Raw genomic sequence first — 16,563 nt, 5'->3', positions numbered from 1 at the left:
ACAGATGTTTGTCTTCTTTTTCAGATCTTGAGGGACAACTTCACCTTGCAAATGAAAAACTTAAAGAAGCTCAATCTGCCCTAGTGCAACAGCAGGGTCAAACCAAGTACTATGAAGGATTGGCTAAGTCTCGTGATGAAGCAGCGAATGAGGCATCTAAGGACGTGTCACGTCTGACATCTGCGTTGTCCAAATCCGAGTTGAGGGTCACCATGATTGGGTATAAAGCCCGATGTCAGCTAGCTGATGAGATCAACAAAACCTTGTCCAAAATTGATGTAATGACCCGTCCCTCCACCGATACTGTCCCCGCTTAGCCACTGCGGTTATCCGGAAGTGTGGGGTTTTCAACAGGCGTCGCTGCGGTAATCCGGAAGCAACTTTCCGGGAGGTCACCCATCCCTGGATTGCTGCCGCCCGAGCACGCTTAACTGCAGAGTTTTCTGCCAACTCTGGAGCCAATTGTGCTGAAAAGGGCTCGGTGATAGGAAAGGACAAATCATTACTTATATTCCATTCGTCCAACCGATGCCGAAATCGGGGTATTACAATACCACCACCTTAAATTGGAGCTGTCCTTGGCTCCGGAATATATACTCAAGCCCAGATCTCCGACGTTCCCTGCCCCTCATGAGAAGCACATGGAACAACCCCGTCCAGCGTACTTTCTCACCCTCAGCAGTTGAACCGTCGTCGGCTCTGATACCATTTGTAATGACCCATCCCTCCACCGATACTGTCCCCGCTTAGCCATCGTGGTTATCCGACAGTGTGGGATTTTCAACGGTCTTCGCTGCTGTAATCCGGCAACAACTTCCCGGGAGGTCTCCCATCCCTGGATTGCTCCCGCCCGAGCACGCTTAACTGCAGAGTTTTCTGCCAACTCTGGAGCCAATTGTGCTGAAAAGACCTCGGTGATAGGAAAGGAAAAATCATTACTTATATTCTATTCGGCCAACCGCTGCCGAAATCGGGGTATTACAATTGAGCACGACCTTAAAACTGAACTTGGCATCGTTAAAGAGTATCGTCGTCGCCCAATGCCCGAGCCCTTGGCTTATTCTTCGGGTCCTTCATCAGGTGGGAGCGTGCCTTCTCCTCAACAGAAAGGTCCCGTTGGTGATGCTGGGTCTTCTAAGGAGAAGTAGAATTTCATAATTGCACGCAGTTGATCTTCGTTGATTACTTGGATTTATTGTTTTAGCTTTCCCTTTCTTGTTTTTCTTTCCCCCGAACTTGTAATCAACTTTTATGAATGGATCATCTTTTGCTTAAGTATGTATCATTCTGCTTTTCTGCATGAGTAATTCAATTTTTAGACAGTAAGCAAGTATATTCTCTCGCTGGTATTGGGGTATGGTTCTCAGCACATATTGTCCTTCTACGAAATTTCTAAGTTTAACCTTCTTGTTGTACTCCCTCGCCAGTCTTCGTTGATAATTCTCCATCCTTTGTAGAGCTACTTCCCTTCTTTCTTCCAGATCGTCGAGCCTTTCAAGCATCATATCTGCTGTAAGGTTCTTTTCCCAGGCCTCGGTCTTCGTGGTTGGCATGATGATTTCTGTTGGGATGACTGCTTCGGCTCCATAAGTGAGAAGGAATAGGGTTTCACCTGTAGCGGATCTTCGGGTTGTTCGGTATGCCCAGAGGACATTGTGTAATTGTTCGCACCACCGTCCTTTATGTTCGCCCAACTGTTTTTTGAGGATAATAGCGAGGGACTTGTTTGTGGCTTCTGCTTGGCCGTTGATTTGCGGATATATAGGGGTTGACCTGTTCTTTCTGATCTTGAAAGTATCAAAAAGCATATCAATGTTCTTCCCTTGTAGCTGCTTGTCATTGTCAGAGACAATTTCTGCTGGTATACGAAACCTGCAAATAATATTTTGAAATATGAATGTGAAAACGTCCGAGTCACGGATTCTTGCTAGGGCCTTGGCTTCTACCATTTACTGAAGTAATCTGTGGCCACGATGAGGAATCGTCTTTTTCCCGATCCTTCAATCAGGGGTCCCACAATATCTATGCCCCACTTTGAAAAAGGCCATGGGAAATCCACCGAATTCAGCTTTGTAGCCGGTGCATGGATTCTTTTGGCGAAGCGCTGACATTCCTCACATCTTCTCTCCATTCTCGCAGCATCTTGTATCATTGTTGGCCAGTAATATCCCTGCATTTTTGCCTTGTCTGATAAGGATCCCATTCCACTATGGTTGCCTGCATCCCCGCGGTGTATGTCTTTCAAAACTCGGTGTCCTTCTTCTCTTGATAGGCATCGTAATAATGGTCTGAGGAAAAACTTCTTGTATAAAACCCCATCCCTAAGGTCGCATCTTCCTGCCATTGATTGCACTTTCCTGGCCTGTTTGAGGTCTCTAGGCAGCGCTCCTTCTTTAAGGAAGAGATGAACTTCGGTTCTCCAATCTTCTTCGTTGCTGAAGTCTTCATCCTCATTAGCCCTTGCCATGATGTCATCCTCCTGAAAGTCGTCAGCGGTGTCTTCCCCTACCTCATCGTCAGCGATATATTCCCCTAAATTAGTTTAAATACACTTTAATTAGAATAAATTATATTTTTAATTCTAATATATTTAATAAAATATATGTAATATTTATTTTATTATTATTTTACTTATTTTATATAATTATTGTTATTATTTAATAAAAAAGATATGATTATGTTTGCTTAAGAAAGTATTATTATATTATTATTATTATTTTAAAATGAAAAATGAAAAATAGATAAATAAAATAGAAATTAGAAATATAATGATAAGTCAATTTTGTTGGTTGGTTCACCCAAATTGTTTAAAGTATTTAATAATTAAATTGGTTTTTATTTTTACTTTAATTTGAATAAAATAAAGAAAACAAAAAAAAGTAAGTGATTTGCCGTTCTTTTCCTTTATTTACTGAACTGATCGGTTAAATTTCATCACTTTCGAGGTCCGTTTCTCGTTTGCATCGTTATCAACCAAATTGATGGCTCCGGTTGACTGTATTCCATAGAGTCTTGTTAATAGGAGAGAATGAACGGATACGGGAAGGATTTTGGGGAGGGGATCAAAAATTTGAGGAGGGATTGACTTCCTAAAAATATGATAAAATATCTATAATATCCTTGATTAAAATTAGGTTTACCTACGGATCAGACTAACATCTTGTTTGTTTGCAGCTGACTCGGCGTCTGGATCTGAGCCAACCTCTGACTCGGACCGAGTCCGCAGTCAGACCGTTTGTTTTGCATTTTGAGTCAGATCTGACTCGACCTATGACTCAGACATAACCCCTGACTCGGACCCATTTGAGTCAGGTAACAAAATACTCCTGACTCACGGGACCAAACCACTGACTCACGTTTTTTGAGTCAGATGAGTCAGATCTGACTCAAAACAAACATATTGAGTCAGATCCAGATGAGTCAGGTGATTTCACTCAGATCCAGACGACTCAGATGAGTCCGGAGTAAGCAAACATAGCGTAAGTCATATGGAGAACTAAAATTAGGTTTAAAAATAGGTTTTCCAATTAGGACTAACCAACGAATCTATGTACTAAGTAGTCTTAATAAGATTAACCAACATGTGAAACCAAAGGATAATAATCATGTCGATTGTACAGTGAAGAAGAGTATTTCACTGTACCAAGAAGCGAACATCAATATTTCTTCTTCTCGATACATTTACACTTGTGAAAATATAAGTAAAAAAAGGAGAAGGTTCTTACTGTTCCTGTCAACGACATCAACAAGCAGTAGGAATCATAGAAAAGAATACCCATTTTTTTTACTTTTTCTAATCGGTGTTGTTTGAAAGGCTAGTTTTGATTTTTTGTTATTCGGATGAAGTACTGACGATGGAAATTTCGGAATAATATTTTCGCTGTAGGATTATAATACCCAGGCATCCAACTCACTGGCTCACCGCTGATTGGCTAGGAGGAAGTAATGAAACAAGGATCATGAACAGTTGAGGATATCATGGGTATGGTGGGTATTCTCAAAGTATTTACTTAACTACAATAAAAACTCTATATATTAATACATTTGGAACCTAACAAAATTATGAATATACAGAGGTTATTAATATATGGAGGTTATTTTATATATGATTTCACAAGTTGGGACCAAATTTTTTATCAATATATAGAGATTATTAATATATGAAGTATAAATATACAGAGTTTTTACTGTATATTGTATTGACTTTGACTGCACATTGACCGTTATTTGGTAGAAATTCTTCCCTCCTTGTATCCATTCTTTCCCTCCTAATAACAAGACTCTATTCCATAACATCCTCATTAGAGTTTTCCTTAAAAGGTGTTTCTGGATCGCAGTAGTGCAGTACACGTTTAGGTTAGTTGAAACATTGAAGATGAACATGAATCTTGGTTATTTCGATAGTTATGACTCATGAACCAAAATTCCATCACATATCAGAACTTTCAAAAATTCTGAATGAACCGGGAGGTTCAAACAATGTAAAATCTACCTCTCACAAAATTTTTATTGGCCCACCATAAATATTCCCCTGCTGTCTTCCGGCAGGGCTCACAGAGACCCACCATAAAAATTGTGAGACCTTTTTCACTCGTGGTTTTGGTGTGGTTCGGGAGATTGGTTCGTTTAGAACCACTGCAGAACTTTTATTTGTTGAATTTCATCCAATAATTTATTGTCTTATACTCAGATCTGTACTACTTTATGGGCCAACATGGTACAAAGTAGTACAGATGGATATGTATGCACATGAATAAAAGCTTAGAGTTTTTCCAGTGGCATGTGTGTGGAGATAAATGTCAAAATCCACCTAGGATACACATCCATTTTCTCTAAAATCATTTTCCAACCATGATGTCTTAAACCAATGTATAGATGACTTTTGGTAGACAATGTTAAGGAGAATGTCAAGTTTTAGAGCTTCTCCAATGGTAAATGTGGATATTTCGTATGTGACATCACTTCTAAGACATCCTTTGAGTATAAAAGCCTAAATATTAGGAAAAATAAATTTTTATCTCCAACCCATACAATATTCTATTACTTATTTGTAGGCATATAATTGGTTAAAATCCCTTCCATTTTTATTTTTCATTGACTTTTATTAACAAAAGTGTGACTAGGATGGGAAGACATCCTCTAAGTGAATGTCTAAAACTAAAGGTTCACCTAGAGGATGTCTAACTTTTTTTTTGCCACATCATCTTCACATCAATGGGTTGGAGATTTTCTATAAATATTGTTGTGGATCCTACGTGGATTAAGACTTTCATACACATTCCATTGGAGAGATTCTTAGACATTCCCCTTGACATTGTGTACCATCCTAGTCAGCTTTTAATTAATTGAATTGACTTTAATATATTAACTAACCATTTTTAACTTTAATAAAATCTTATTTATGGAAAATAAAAAATATACCAATTAAATGAAGAGGTTATATACAATACCGTTGGAGAAAGATTTTTTTTCTCCCTAATTTTATGAAAAAGCAGATCGGAATGTATTATTTGTGTTACTCAATAAAAAGTACACACAATGACCATCGGAGAAGAGCGATGTGGTAACAGGAGAGCTTTCTTATTAGGTAAGTTTGTTACATTAAATCGGGAAGGCTCAAAGCACTAAGTCGGTAAAGACAGATAATTACACGTGTTTATAAAACTTGAAGGCTAAGCATTTTTAGGTGATCATTATCCTTGAGCGGTTGAGACTGTGGAATAGTCCTTTCGAGTCATATCTCGGATTTACTAGAGTGGTAAACGTGTTACACAATATTATTAATTAATTTTTTATTCGGGAATTTCAGAAGCAAAGCGAGAGAAACACGAAAAATAATTTGTGTTTTTTGAATTAAAAGAAACAAAAATTTGAAGGTATAGTTGATGGTTGGTTTTAAACCAACCAATAGGATTATTGATAGAAGCTAAACACGTATATCCATGCGTGTCTGTCTCATCATATTTTATTAGGGCCGAGGTACATACAAGTAGCTGTCTACTCCTGAGTCCTTCCCACTAAGTATTGTTGTACTGAACAACTGCTAACATCACAATTCCCAATCCCGACACCTTCAAAAATAGATAAATGAAACTTACTCTTTCCAGAAAAAGGACCGTGATAGTTCACAGTAGGTCGTGTCAGTGACTGAGATATATACATACATATTTTTGTTTTCTCCGAAGCAGAATACTAGTACTATTTTGTTACACGAGGGACAGATAAACGGGAGATGCACGGCTTTCATAACAACAGCGTGCCGCGCGCAACCATACAACCATGCCATAGGGAATGAGATTAAGTCTAAACACAAGAGTGGGACCGAGGTTAAAAAGATTTTGACCATGAATGGTTCCTTGGAAAAAATAAAGGGAAAGATCTTGAATGGTTAAAACGCTGATATGGTATTTATTACGTCTTCTTTTGCATTTAACCTTAGAATTATCGCCATTAATTAATTTGGTCTTCTTCATCAGAATCATCATCTCTGTAATTTTTCTGCTTGGAATTTTCTCCTCTCACTTTACATATCTGGTCGCCTTCTTCCTTTTCTTTTTAAGTTCTCGGCTTTACAATTCCATTTTATTTTTTTTTGGTAAAGAAGCAATGTTTCTATTCTGACTCACATATACTTTTTTGTCCCTTGATTTTTTTTTGGTTGATGTGTATTTCTTAAATTGGTATTAAGTGCTGCAAACAGGATGGTAGGAGGGACATTTCTGATCTTCAAGGAAACATAAAGGGCCACAAAAGCAGATTCCTTTTCAAAGATAAGATAAGATAATGGAAGGAGTACAAACCATTTGCAAGTTTTAGATGGATGCTATTATGAATCAGGAAAGGTATTTTTTTATTTATTTTTTGAATTTTTTTCTTAATGGAAATTCAATATTACGCTGGGTTTAAAATGCAAAACTAGAGAATAAAAAGAAACAAAAACATGCCCATATTCTGAAAAATTCAAGGGGTAGTGTTTCAATAAGAAAATGTTTTTGTTCTTTATTTCTGGTATTCATTGTATACTATAATTGCTATGGCCATAGTCTTCAAACAGTCGGTGGTAAATGCTATACTCCTGATTCACTGAAACTTAAGGCAAACCGTGTTACAAAATATAAAATTTGATTCACTGGAGTTTTTAATTTTTATATCCTGTAAGCTTAAATACGTCGAGTTCGTATCAAAGCAGGAAATAGAGTTTTAAATGATCTTGTTTCAGTCTTCTAGGCCAGTTTCACTAACTTTAGTCCCACACACGGTAAAATTAAATGAAATGAAATGTAACCTTTAGGCCAAAACTGAAGGTCCTCCACACTACTAGCATTTTTGAAATTTTAAGTATGACCCACAGGTGTTGATGTTTTGCGCCCAAGCATGCACGACCGGGCTAGCGGCAGGGTTTGATGCTTCATCAAGGTCTTATCTTTTTAGTTTAGCATGATTTTCACACACCCGAGGTGCTTTGCAGCGGAGCACACATGCACGACTGCGCTGAGCTTGAGGCTTCGTCAAGGTCTTATCTCTTGGTCAAAATTATTTTTTAAAATTTTTCAAAAGAAAAATAATGCAAATTTTGAATTTCTTAAAAATGTTATGACTTAGCTTGACTCGCAACTGAATTATTTTCTTATTGAAATTATTTCAGCAATTAACTCCTTATTTTCATACAAAAAATATTTCAACAATATCATGTGCAATTTCGAAAAATAAGGTTGCGAAATGACGACATAAAAGTTTAGAAAATATGATATTGTTATTACACATATAATAATGTTATTGAAATATTTCTTTTATCACTTCGAAAGCGGATATCCTGTCCACTTCATTTTTGAGCATCCCTGTTGACCGAGGCGAAACATCTTCGCCTTGTGCTGCTGATTTACTTAGCTTTAAGAATTCCAGTGGCAATTTGTTGGCAAAACTTGGCGTCTTGTTGGAGGTGAATATTTGTTTCATCTGCATACGTTACTGAAAGTAGGGAAATCTTTGCTAGGATAGTTGGCTGGTTCATTCTAAAGCTATTTTTGTTCTGTAGATTGTTCCTAGTGGGAGTAAAAGAGTTGGATCGTTCAAGACACGACTCAATCTCTGTGACAAGTCCAATGCAATACTTCAACATGACACAATCCTATCTATAATGACTACCCACTTAAATCTGTACCAATAACAATTTAGCGAGTCATATTTAGCGAGTCATGTGTCGAGTTACGAACTGACTCAATACTATCCCCTAATCCAACGAATCAATATAGGACTCATTCATTTTGTTCTTAGGTTTACATCTGATCTTTTTCTGGCTCTTCCACTTCCATGTTCATTAAGGACTAATTCTGAGGTAAGTTTTCTTATATATCAGTCCCTGAATCTGTTTTAGCATCATGATTATCCTTGAAATAGTAGTTAAGCTAAAGTGATATGAAGATGCCCATACCTTTTATTGTAACAGTTGCTCTTATACGGAATTATTCGAGTGATAGTTTTTCAGATCTTTTGCATATCAGGAGTTTTATGAACTATTCGAATGATAGTTTTTTAGATCTGTTATATTTTGCATATAAAGACTCCCATATCATGATTTCATTAGACTGAAATGTATTTCCCTGATAATATTCTGACAAAAAAGAGAGCATTTCAAGGCGAAGAGAAATGATAATGATGTTATCGTTTTGATACAAGATATATAAGGATGCTTATTGTACTAAGAATCTGATTTCTATCGTGTTTTCTGTATGGTTAGACGGTTCTGTTGACTCGTAGCTGTAGATATTATTTTGAATTACTGATTCATTGGAATATACTACGTAGTCATTTGTAATACAAGGGCTGCACATATTATTATCAGGAGAGGAAAATCAACAAACAAAAGGATCTTATTAGGTATTGAGATGTAATTTTGGGTTGAACTATTGATAAGAGTCACGGAGGAATTCAGTTCGATTCATTTGATTATTGATGTGAGGCACAAATTGGCAGTCTGGTGTTCGTGCAATGGCTCCATCCAATTTAGGCTGCTGTTTCAACCAAGAACCACCTACTATGTCAATAGAGCGAGATCTGTCGCTCATTAAGTCCAATTGGCCGCAGCAGCATCCACCACAGTTCCAACAACAGCACTATGGATCACCAAACACCGAGAAAAATTAGAATTATAATGTTTGGACGTGGAATAGTGTGAAATTTGTTGCTAAACAGTGTCATGAGAAATGGCTCATCATTAGCAACGGGGCTGCTGCAATGACCAATCAGGGAAAGACTCGAAGGACCTGGATGATCGTGAGAACCTTTGCGGCAAGTGTTGGTTGGAGCTTGTATTCTGTCGATGAGGCCCAATAAATGAGTTAGATCTGAATCTCCTGGCGATGTCAATGGGACGCGGAAGTTATCTGTTGTGTGTGTCAGGTTGATGATTTTAGAGGAAGTTTGTTGCAAGCAAAGGATTATCACCTTCGGCAAAAAGTGTGTGAGATTCACAGCCGAAAGGCCCTTTTAGGAAAGCAGATGCAGAGGTTCCACCGGAAGTGTAGCATAAGGTACTTTTCATTTTTAAGCTAGGTTATGAGCCTTTTATTTCAAGTAAGGTTAGAACATTGTTTTTCCTAGTTCTGATAGTGGAACTTATTGTCCTTATTTGATTGTGTCAGAAATAATCTTTTGTTTATTGTTTCTGTCTCAATTAGAAGTCCAAATCAACATGTGTAGCAAAGGTGGCCTCATAACGGTTTGATATCTGTCTTTATGGTTTGGGTTTCTCGACTAGAGCTGAACATATGTTTTTCTAGTTCTCAAGTATTATCATGCAACTGCTAAAGATATAGGTTCCATACATATAATTTGGTGCTGTTTTTCCATTCCTCTGAATGGTATTCAATCATGCAGTTTGATGACGTTGGCAGCTTTGCATGTCTGAACCTATGCAATTGGGTTATTTTTCTTTGCAGGCTTCACCCGTTTTTACGGAAAGACAAGCTGTAGGCGTAGGCTTGCAGAGCACAATCGGCGAAGAAGAAAAACCCAGCAGGAGGATCTCTCTTCGAGATTGTTCGCTTTCTAGCCTACCGCAACTTGTTTGGGACTTGAGGCTTCAAAGAAGAAGAACACTTTCTCGTCTGCAAGGTAAGGGAGTTTGATTTTCTGCAGTATTACTTGAACCATCTTCTAAGACATTTTAATGAAAGATTAAGGGTGCGGGGAAAAGTACAAATTGTAAAGCCGACATCTCATCAATACCTGATAGAGATTGGGTCACCCTGGATTCTTAATAAGTGAACTCACTACCTGATGGTGCAAATAATTCTGTCATGTTAGCTTTACGTGGAGGTTTTGATCTGAATGTTTCACAAGAAGTTTCTCCAGGAACTTCAGACAAAATGATACTGGAAACTCTCAACTTCATCAACTATGAATTTACTTACCATTTTTTCCGCCACATTAAAAGAATGCTCCCTGGAAGTTTGTCAATGATGATGAAAAGCTCAGCTACTAGAAGAAATCAAGTCCTGTACTCTGCTGATGTATTTTTTCCTGTCAAGTAACTGGACTCAGGCCAAATTGTTAGTAGATTGAAGAGTAAATTCTATTATGGTGGTGGCTCTAATGCTAGGAAACGTATGATTGCTTCTTTTCTTGGCATTGAGGATGCCACCTTCTTGATATGCACATGTTAGGCCGTTGTTGAGAAGCTCTTGGATAAGCTTGCTGCTGGAAGGGCGTGCTTTGTTATTCGTATGAAGGCTGTCAACAGGTGTCCTTTAAGGATTGTAACTTAAGTGTGAAAGAGCAATTAAGAACTTTTTGAGGACTAGTGATTTGAAGAAGAGCAAAAGACTAGTTGTAGCCTTTGATGAAATCTGTTGTCCTTATGAAGGGGGTCTAGGGCTTTCTAGGATTAGAAGTTGTGAACAAGTCTATGTTGATGAAAATGTGGTGGAATATTGAACACTCGTATAAGAAGTGGGCTCAGTTCTTATGTGCAAAGTTCTTCAGGAAGAATGGTGAGTTAATTGATTCTAAGCCGAAGTCTCCTATGTTCTTGGGAGTAGATGGATCAATGACGAGGTAGCAAAACACACGAGATGTCTGGTGGGTGATGGTATACTTCTTTGATTACTGGTGCGGTGCAGCTGGCGAAGACCATTGGGGTTCTTGTTTTTGCAAGGAATCAATATGCGTCAAACTGTTAGTGATTTGATTGTGAATAATTATTAGGTTATCCCAGGCATATTTTGTCAGATTTTGATGAATGCTGGGGCGGTTATTGATGCTCCGCCTAGGCCAACTATTGCTTCAGATTCTAAGATCTGGACTTTGGGTAAGCAAGAGTTGTTCCCTGTCAAGTCTGCCAGGTTGCAGTTGAGGAGATATGAATTTGGAAGAAAGTGGTTCACCCCTCTCTTGCAGCTCAATCTTGGAAATTGGTGCATGAAGTGTGTTGCAATACTCACGGGAGATCTGAAAAGATTCTCTAGATATCTTCTGTTCCAAGATGCGTTTTATGCAATACTGAAGAAAATCCTTATCATATTTTATGGGACTGGGGCATTTCTTTTAAGACGTCTGGGCTTAATTTGGAAGCCCAAATTCCAGTTGTATTTCCAGCCGCACGACAAATGTGAAAAAGGGAATTCATCTAGGGTTTTAGGGTTTTAGAAAGTTTTGTAGATTTGGAAACATCTGGAAGAAGAAGAAAGGAAAGAGAGAGGGAAAGTAGAGAGTGAGAATTAAAGGTATTATGGGAAGATCCGGCAAGAAGCAAAGATGATTTAGATATATCAGTAAGAGCAGCAGTAATTGATTCTAGCAAGGGAGAAATGGGTCTAGAGAGGAGTAAGGAGGTAAGAACAGCAAGAGGTGCAGCAACTGATTCCAGCAAGGGAGAATTGGAGGATCTAGAACAGGAAAAGGACAAAGATGATTTAGATCTATCTCAAATGGATCTACTGGGAAGCAAGGAGGTAAGCACATTAAGAGGTGCAGCAGCTGAATCTGATAAGGGAGGATGTTCTAGAAAGGGAGAAAACAGAGGTTCTGGCCTATAGAGACGTGTGTTCTTTGCTCAGGTGATGATTGCTTGCCTTTCTTTTGTCTTTTTAGGCTAGCAGGTGATCATGTCCATAATCACACACATCTGCATATTTAGTAAAAGATGGGTGCATTAAACAGTTGAAGCATAGTATAAGCACCCACCTACTTGACAAGAGAACTGGCAAAGAGAAGCATAGTTTTCCTGTAACTAAAGTGTTAAGATACAGGACTCAGTTTGGAGATGCATGTGCTAGTTTCGGAAAATTGATTTTATCCTAAAATTTGAATCTGGATCGGTGAACTATTCATTGATTTCTCATCCATTTAGAGCACAAGCAAACTTGTTTCAAATGCAGAATTGTAATACGTTGTATTTAATGAAACCAGTATATCGGTAAAGAAAGACGAATCACTCATCACGAAATACCCCCTCCGTCCTAGAATGAGTGGGTCTTACACTTTTTTAGTTTTGCCTACTTTTGGGCAAAATTAGATAAGTAACCTACTCTTTCTGGGACAGAGGTAGTACTAATTTATGACCAACTAATCACTGGGAAGGGGACGGAAGTAAAAGGAAAAGGCAAATTAGCTTTTCGTAGTTTGGTCCAATTGGCGTGCTACCTTCCTGAATTTCTCAGCGTGAATTTTCGGTATTGCAGGTCTTTCAAAAGCAGACCAAAAAAGGAGGCTGCAAAGCAGTCGAGGTTAGTTTTATATTGCGGTTTCTTTTTCTTGGTTTGTTTGATTTCTTTATATTTAATGAGTCCATAATCATAGGAATTGACCATTGTTTGGTATTGTAGTCGCCCCGAATTGTGACCATGGTGGATGTTGAAGATTTTTTCTCTGAAGCGGGCCAGGTTAGTTCTACCTTGCAAATACTTTTTTCTTGATTTATTCAGCATTAATGTTAAGGATTTAATATTTGGACCGAAATTAGTGTATTTTAGAAGAAAAAAATACAATTATGTGTAGTATTTGGACCGAAATTAGTGTACTTTTAGAAGAAAAAATACAAATCTTAGCATTACTGTTTGACACGTCTTTATGTTCAGCAAGTCCATATTATATTAATTATGATAAGTGATTACGATGTTATCATTAATTAATTACCATATTATTTACAATAGCTGATTACGATATTGCAAGTGCTTGGCATCTAAAAAAAGTTAGTTGCCGTCATAGTTATGGAATGATTTGGGAACCGTATGCCAACTAGCTAACTTAGTTGAAGAGTTCGGTAATTATCTGTCAACTGCAACTTAGTTGCCTACTTATTGCAATTATGACATCAAGATATATGGCTACTATCAGAATAATTGCTTAATATATTCACAGCAAGATCTTAATTTTGCAATATGGTGTAGCAAGTACATGACAACTGCAGTGTATTAGATATATTAGTTATTACACCGATCTTTCTAAGTAATTTTCCTCGTGGTGAAATATAAGTAATCTTCCAATGTTCTGCTGCACATGCCCCTACGATAATGTACACCTTTGATATCTGTCTTGTATGCTTATTGTACCTGACTAAATCTGTATCCATCGAGTTGCTCGTAACAACAGCGTGTGCAATTATTATACATCTTTTGAACATAATTATCAGTCAACAGTTGGTTATTATGCAGTCTGCCTTCAATACGATTTACATTTCGTAGCGAACATGTTATGCAGAAGACATCTTTGAGCATTTAACACTTGTTTTTCAGGTGATGCAATGCAAATTCCTAGGGCGACGAGCTCAAGTTTTCGGATCCGTAGAGTTTATTGATATAAGATCTGCGTCAAAGGCGGTGACATTTTCAGGCAGACTGCTGTGTGGTCAGCCGGTAAAGATTATACCTTTTGAATGGGAAAGAAGCCTTGCCTTTGCCGAAGAATCAGCCCCTGCTGCTAGCATTGATTTGTTAATTAGACTTGTAGGCCTAGGAGGGTCAGAGGATGAGCTTTATGAGGTTTGTTTAAAAAAACTTAACGTAACTTAACGTTATTTTGTCTGGTCTGTCACATTTCTTCAATGTGCTGAGAAGGATTCATATTGTTTTAGCTTTTGAGGTGCTTTGGCCCTTTGGAAATGCGAAGACTCGATGTTGGCACAGACAAAGAAGTACGCGTATTTTCTGTGCGGGTAAGGATTCATTTTTTTGTTGCTTTTAGTACAAAAAATTCTTCATATTCAAAAATATTATTGTTGCTCCAGTTTACTGACATGGAGGTCGCAAAGTTCGTCCTAGAAGAAGGGAGATTAGAAATAGATAGCACACAGATCGAGGTTTGTGAGCTCTTATTTTTGGTTCCCTGATTTGACAATTTCAATCCAGTACGAGACATATGGTGTATAGTTTTGTTTGTTTAGCTTTCAGCTTAGTAGCACTTTTTCGTGCTTCTTTTGTAGGTTTTCGATCCTGCTTCCTTAGCTCTAGCAGTTGGTAGTGGTGATGGTGCACCAGCAATCGAGAGTCTTGCTGCATTACTAGAATCTTTTGGAGATGATGTTGATTATTCCACCTCCTCCGAAGGACCAGCCTCTCTTGTTGCAGATGCTGGGGCTGTTGCTCTGCGACTATTAATTAGGGTGTTAGGTGTAAATGTTACCAAATCTGAAATCCAGAAGGTATGTTTAGAAGGCATTTGAGTTATTTTTGTTAGGTGTCCAGTTGATTATTATACTTTGTTTATTTTTTCATTTTTTATGTACTACTATACTTTTGTTTTAGCTTCTGGAGGGGTTTGGTCAACTGGAATCTCTGAATGGAGGTGATGATCAGCGAAAAGGCCGGTTGGACTATACTGCCCAGTTTGTTAACCCCGAGCATGCAACGGAGGTTCTGTTCTTAGGGAAATTTCTGATAAATGGCACCCAGATAGAGGTTACTTAGCAAGTCTTTGATTCCTTGTTCTTTTCATTAGTTACTCATATCCAGTTTCCATATAGTTCTACTTTTTAGCTCTGACGTTATAGCAACTATCATGCTGTGTTTAGGTGTTTGATATTCTAAATGTCCCGCAAAAAACATTTTGTTCCACCTGGCCACAGCTCGCACCAGAGTATAAAATTGAAGGATTTATACTTGAGGAGTTGGAGCCTCCACAGTTGTATTGTCGACCTTGTTTGAAGCGGGTGAAGTTACCATTACCCGAAAAGGAAGGCCAAGTGTATATTTTTATAGACGCCTCCGATTCAATATTGAAGACTGGATATGGTGTTGTGATCGTGGATCAGAATGGACAGGAGAGATATTTTACTTATGGTTGTTCAGATAAAGTCTATGCCAATTCCCAGCATATGGAGGCATTTGCTATTCGCACATTCTTAGAGGAAGCGGATATAAGCAAATTTCCAAAGTTTGTGATATGTGGGGATAACAGTGAAGTAATGAGCTTGCTTAATGGTCGGGAGAAAAGCAAAGGTGATGAGGTATTAGATTCATTGGTTTTGGAGATTTCGAAGTTGGTAGTGAAGCATTGTAATTCCTTTCCCAATTGTTCGATAGGATTTAAAGATGTTTTGCGTGAAGAAAACTTTATGCCCGATAGATTGTCCCACATGGGACATGAGTTAGATGTAGGAGAAGTTGTCAGTTCCGAAACCTGCGATGACTGGACAGTTAACTTTTTCAGTTGGAAGTATAAAATGGAAGATGGTGGGTTTCTGAAAGCCCCTTCCCAAAGAACGGTATGTGGCCAGAGAAGGAAGTATCATGTGAGTGGTATTTGTTCATTATGCAAGGAGGCGGGGCATAAACAACGCCACTGCACCAAAAATGATGGAAGTTTGGATCTGTCCTCTAATGGTGTGTTGTTAAAGAATGTATATGGTGTCCGTTCACTCACTCGTCAAGATTTTGACATAGACATCAGGGAGGGGGTACTTAGCAAGTGTGGAAAATTTGGAAATGTGGTGCGGTGTGTTCTCGACGATGAAGGGAATGCATTGCTAGAGTTTGATGATGCAAGAGCCGCTGCTCTCTGCCGAAAGGGGATGCATCTAAAATTCTTCAGATGTAGATTGGTATTGACTTCTACCCTATGGTCCTGAGCAGTCTGTTGACATCAGTTGTACAAAGAAGAGAGGTTGACAGAAAACAGATGAAGGTTGAGAGCTCAGAGTGTTGTATGGCAGTTTTTTGTGGTGCAGTAAGGAATTGATTAACTTTCATGGTTTACAGTAGTTTACATTACAAGCAAAATCCCTTGAGTCAAAAATACTAATTCAAAACCTTTACAGTAGTTGTGAGTGTCAGGAATAGTAACATAGTGTGGTGTGTGTGTCATGAGAGAGTCATGTGCAGTTACTTTCTTGAAACCATTATTTATAAGCATTTCAACTATCGTCTCTGGTGGTAATTAATGAGTTTGCCATTGTACCCCATTTCACTCCAATACTTGTTACATTCAATACTGATTTTGATAGATTCTTTCTCTGTTTCAGCTTTTAAGTCTGTTCTGGCATTTTTTGCTTGGAAATCTTGTCAGATTCTGACCCTGTAACAGATGTTCACGTACTCAGTCGGGCGGGAAAACAGTGTCTCATTGGGC

At 38.2% G+C, this 16,563-nt stretch overlaps 2 protein-coding genes across 8 annotated transcripts; one reads left to right on the top strand and one right to left on the bottom strand.

The window, feature by feature from the left end:
- Positions 1-1,282: 1,282 nt before the first annotated feature.
- On the bottom strand, positions 1,283-3,779 carry LOC113316000. The gene is made up of 4 exons (XM_026564234.1): positions 3,776-3,779; positions 2,034-2,532; positions 1,774-1,872; positions 1,283-1,295 (listed from the first exon to the last, which is right to left on the bottom strand). The coding sequence occupies exons 1-4, from the start codon at positions 3,777-3,779 to the stop codon at positions 1,283-1,285; spliced, it is 615 nt and encodes a 204-aa protein (XP_026420019.1).
- Positions 3,780-6,439: 2,660 nt separating this feature from the next.
- Positions 6,440-16,455, top strand: LOC113317684. Of its 7 annotated transcripts, none has more exons than XM_026565818.1 (12): positions 6,441-6,842; positions 7,352-8,335; positions 8,843-9,530; positions 9,939-12,056; positions 12,681-12,725; positions 12,825-12,881; positions 13,734-13,979; positions 14,072-14,152; positions 14,225-14,296; positions 14,420-14,638; positions 14,742-14,894; positions 15,008-16,455. In XM_026565818.1, the coding sequence occupies exons 6-12, from the start codon at positions 12,843-12,845 to the stop codon at positions 16,061-16,063; spliced, it is 1,866 nt and encodes a 621-aa protein (XP_026421603.1). In that variant the 5' UTR covers positions 6,441-6,842; positions 7,352-8,335; positions 8,843-9,530; positions 9,939-12,056; positions 12,681-12,725; positions 12,825-12,842; the 3' UTR covers positions 16,064-16,455. The 7 variants fall into 7 exon arrangements, with proteins under 7 accessions (XP_026421606.1, XP_026421603.1, XP_026421602.1 ...); XM_026565817.1 differs by having other exon boundaries at positions 8,806-9,530; XM_026565819.1 differs by having other exon boundaries at positions 7,352-9,530; positions 9,939-10,113; positions 10,176-12,056.
- The last annotated feature ends 108 nt before the right edge of the window (positions 16,456-16,563 follow it).

Source organism: Papaver somniferum, chromosome 10 (genome assembly GCF_003573695.1).
Source record: "Papaver somniferum cultivar HN1 chromosome 10, ASM357369v1, whole genome shotgun sequence".
Classification (NCBI taxonomy): domain Eukaryota; kingdom Viridiplantae; phylum Streptophyta; class Magnoliopsida; order Ranunculales; family Papaveraceae; genus Papaver; species Papaver somniferum.
This window is presented reverse-complemented; position numbering and strand designations above follow the sequence as displayed.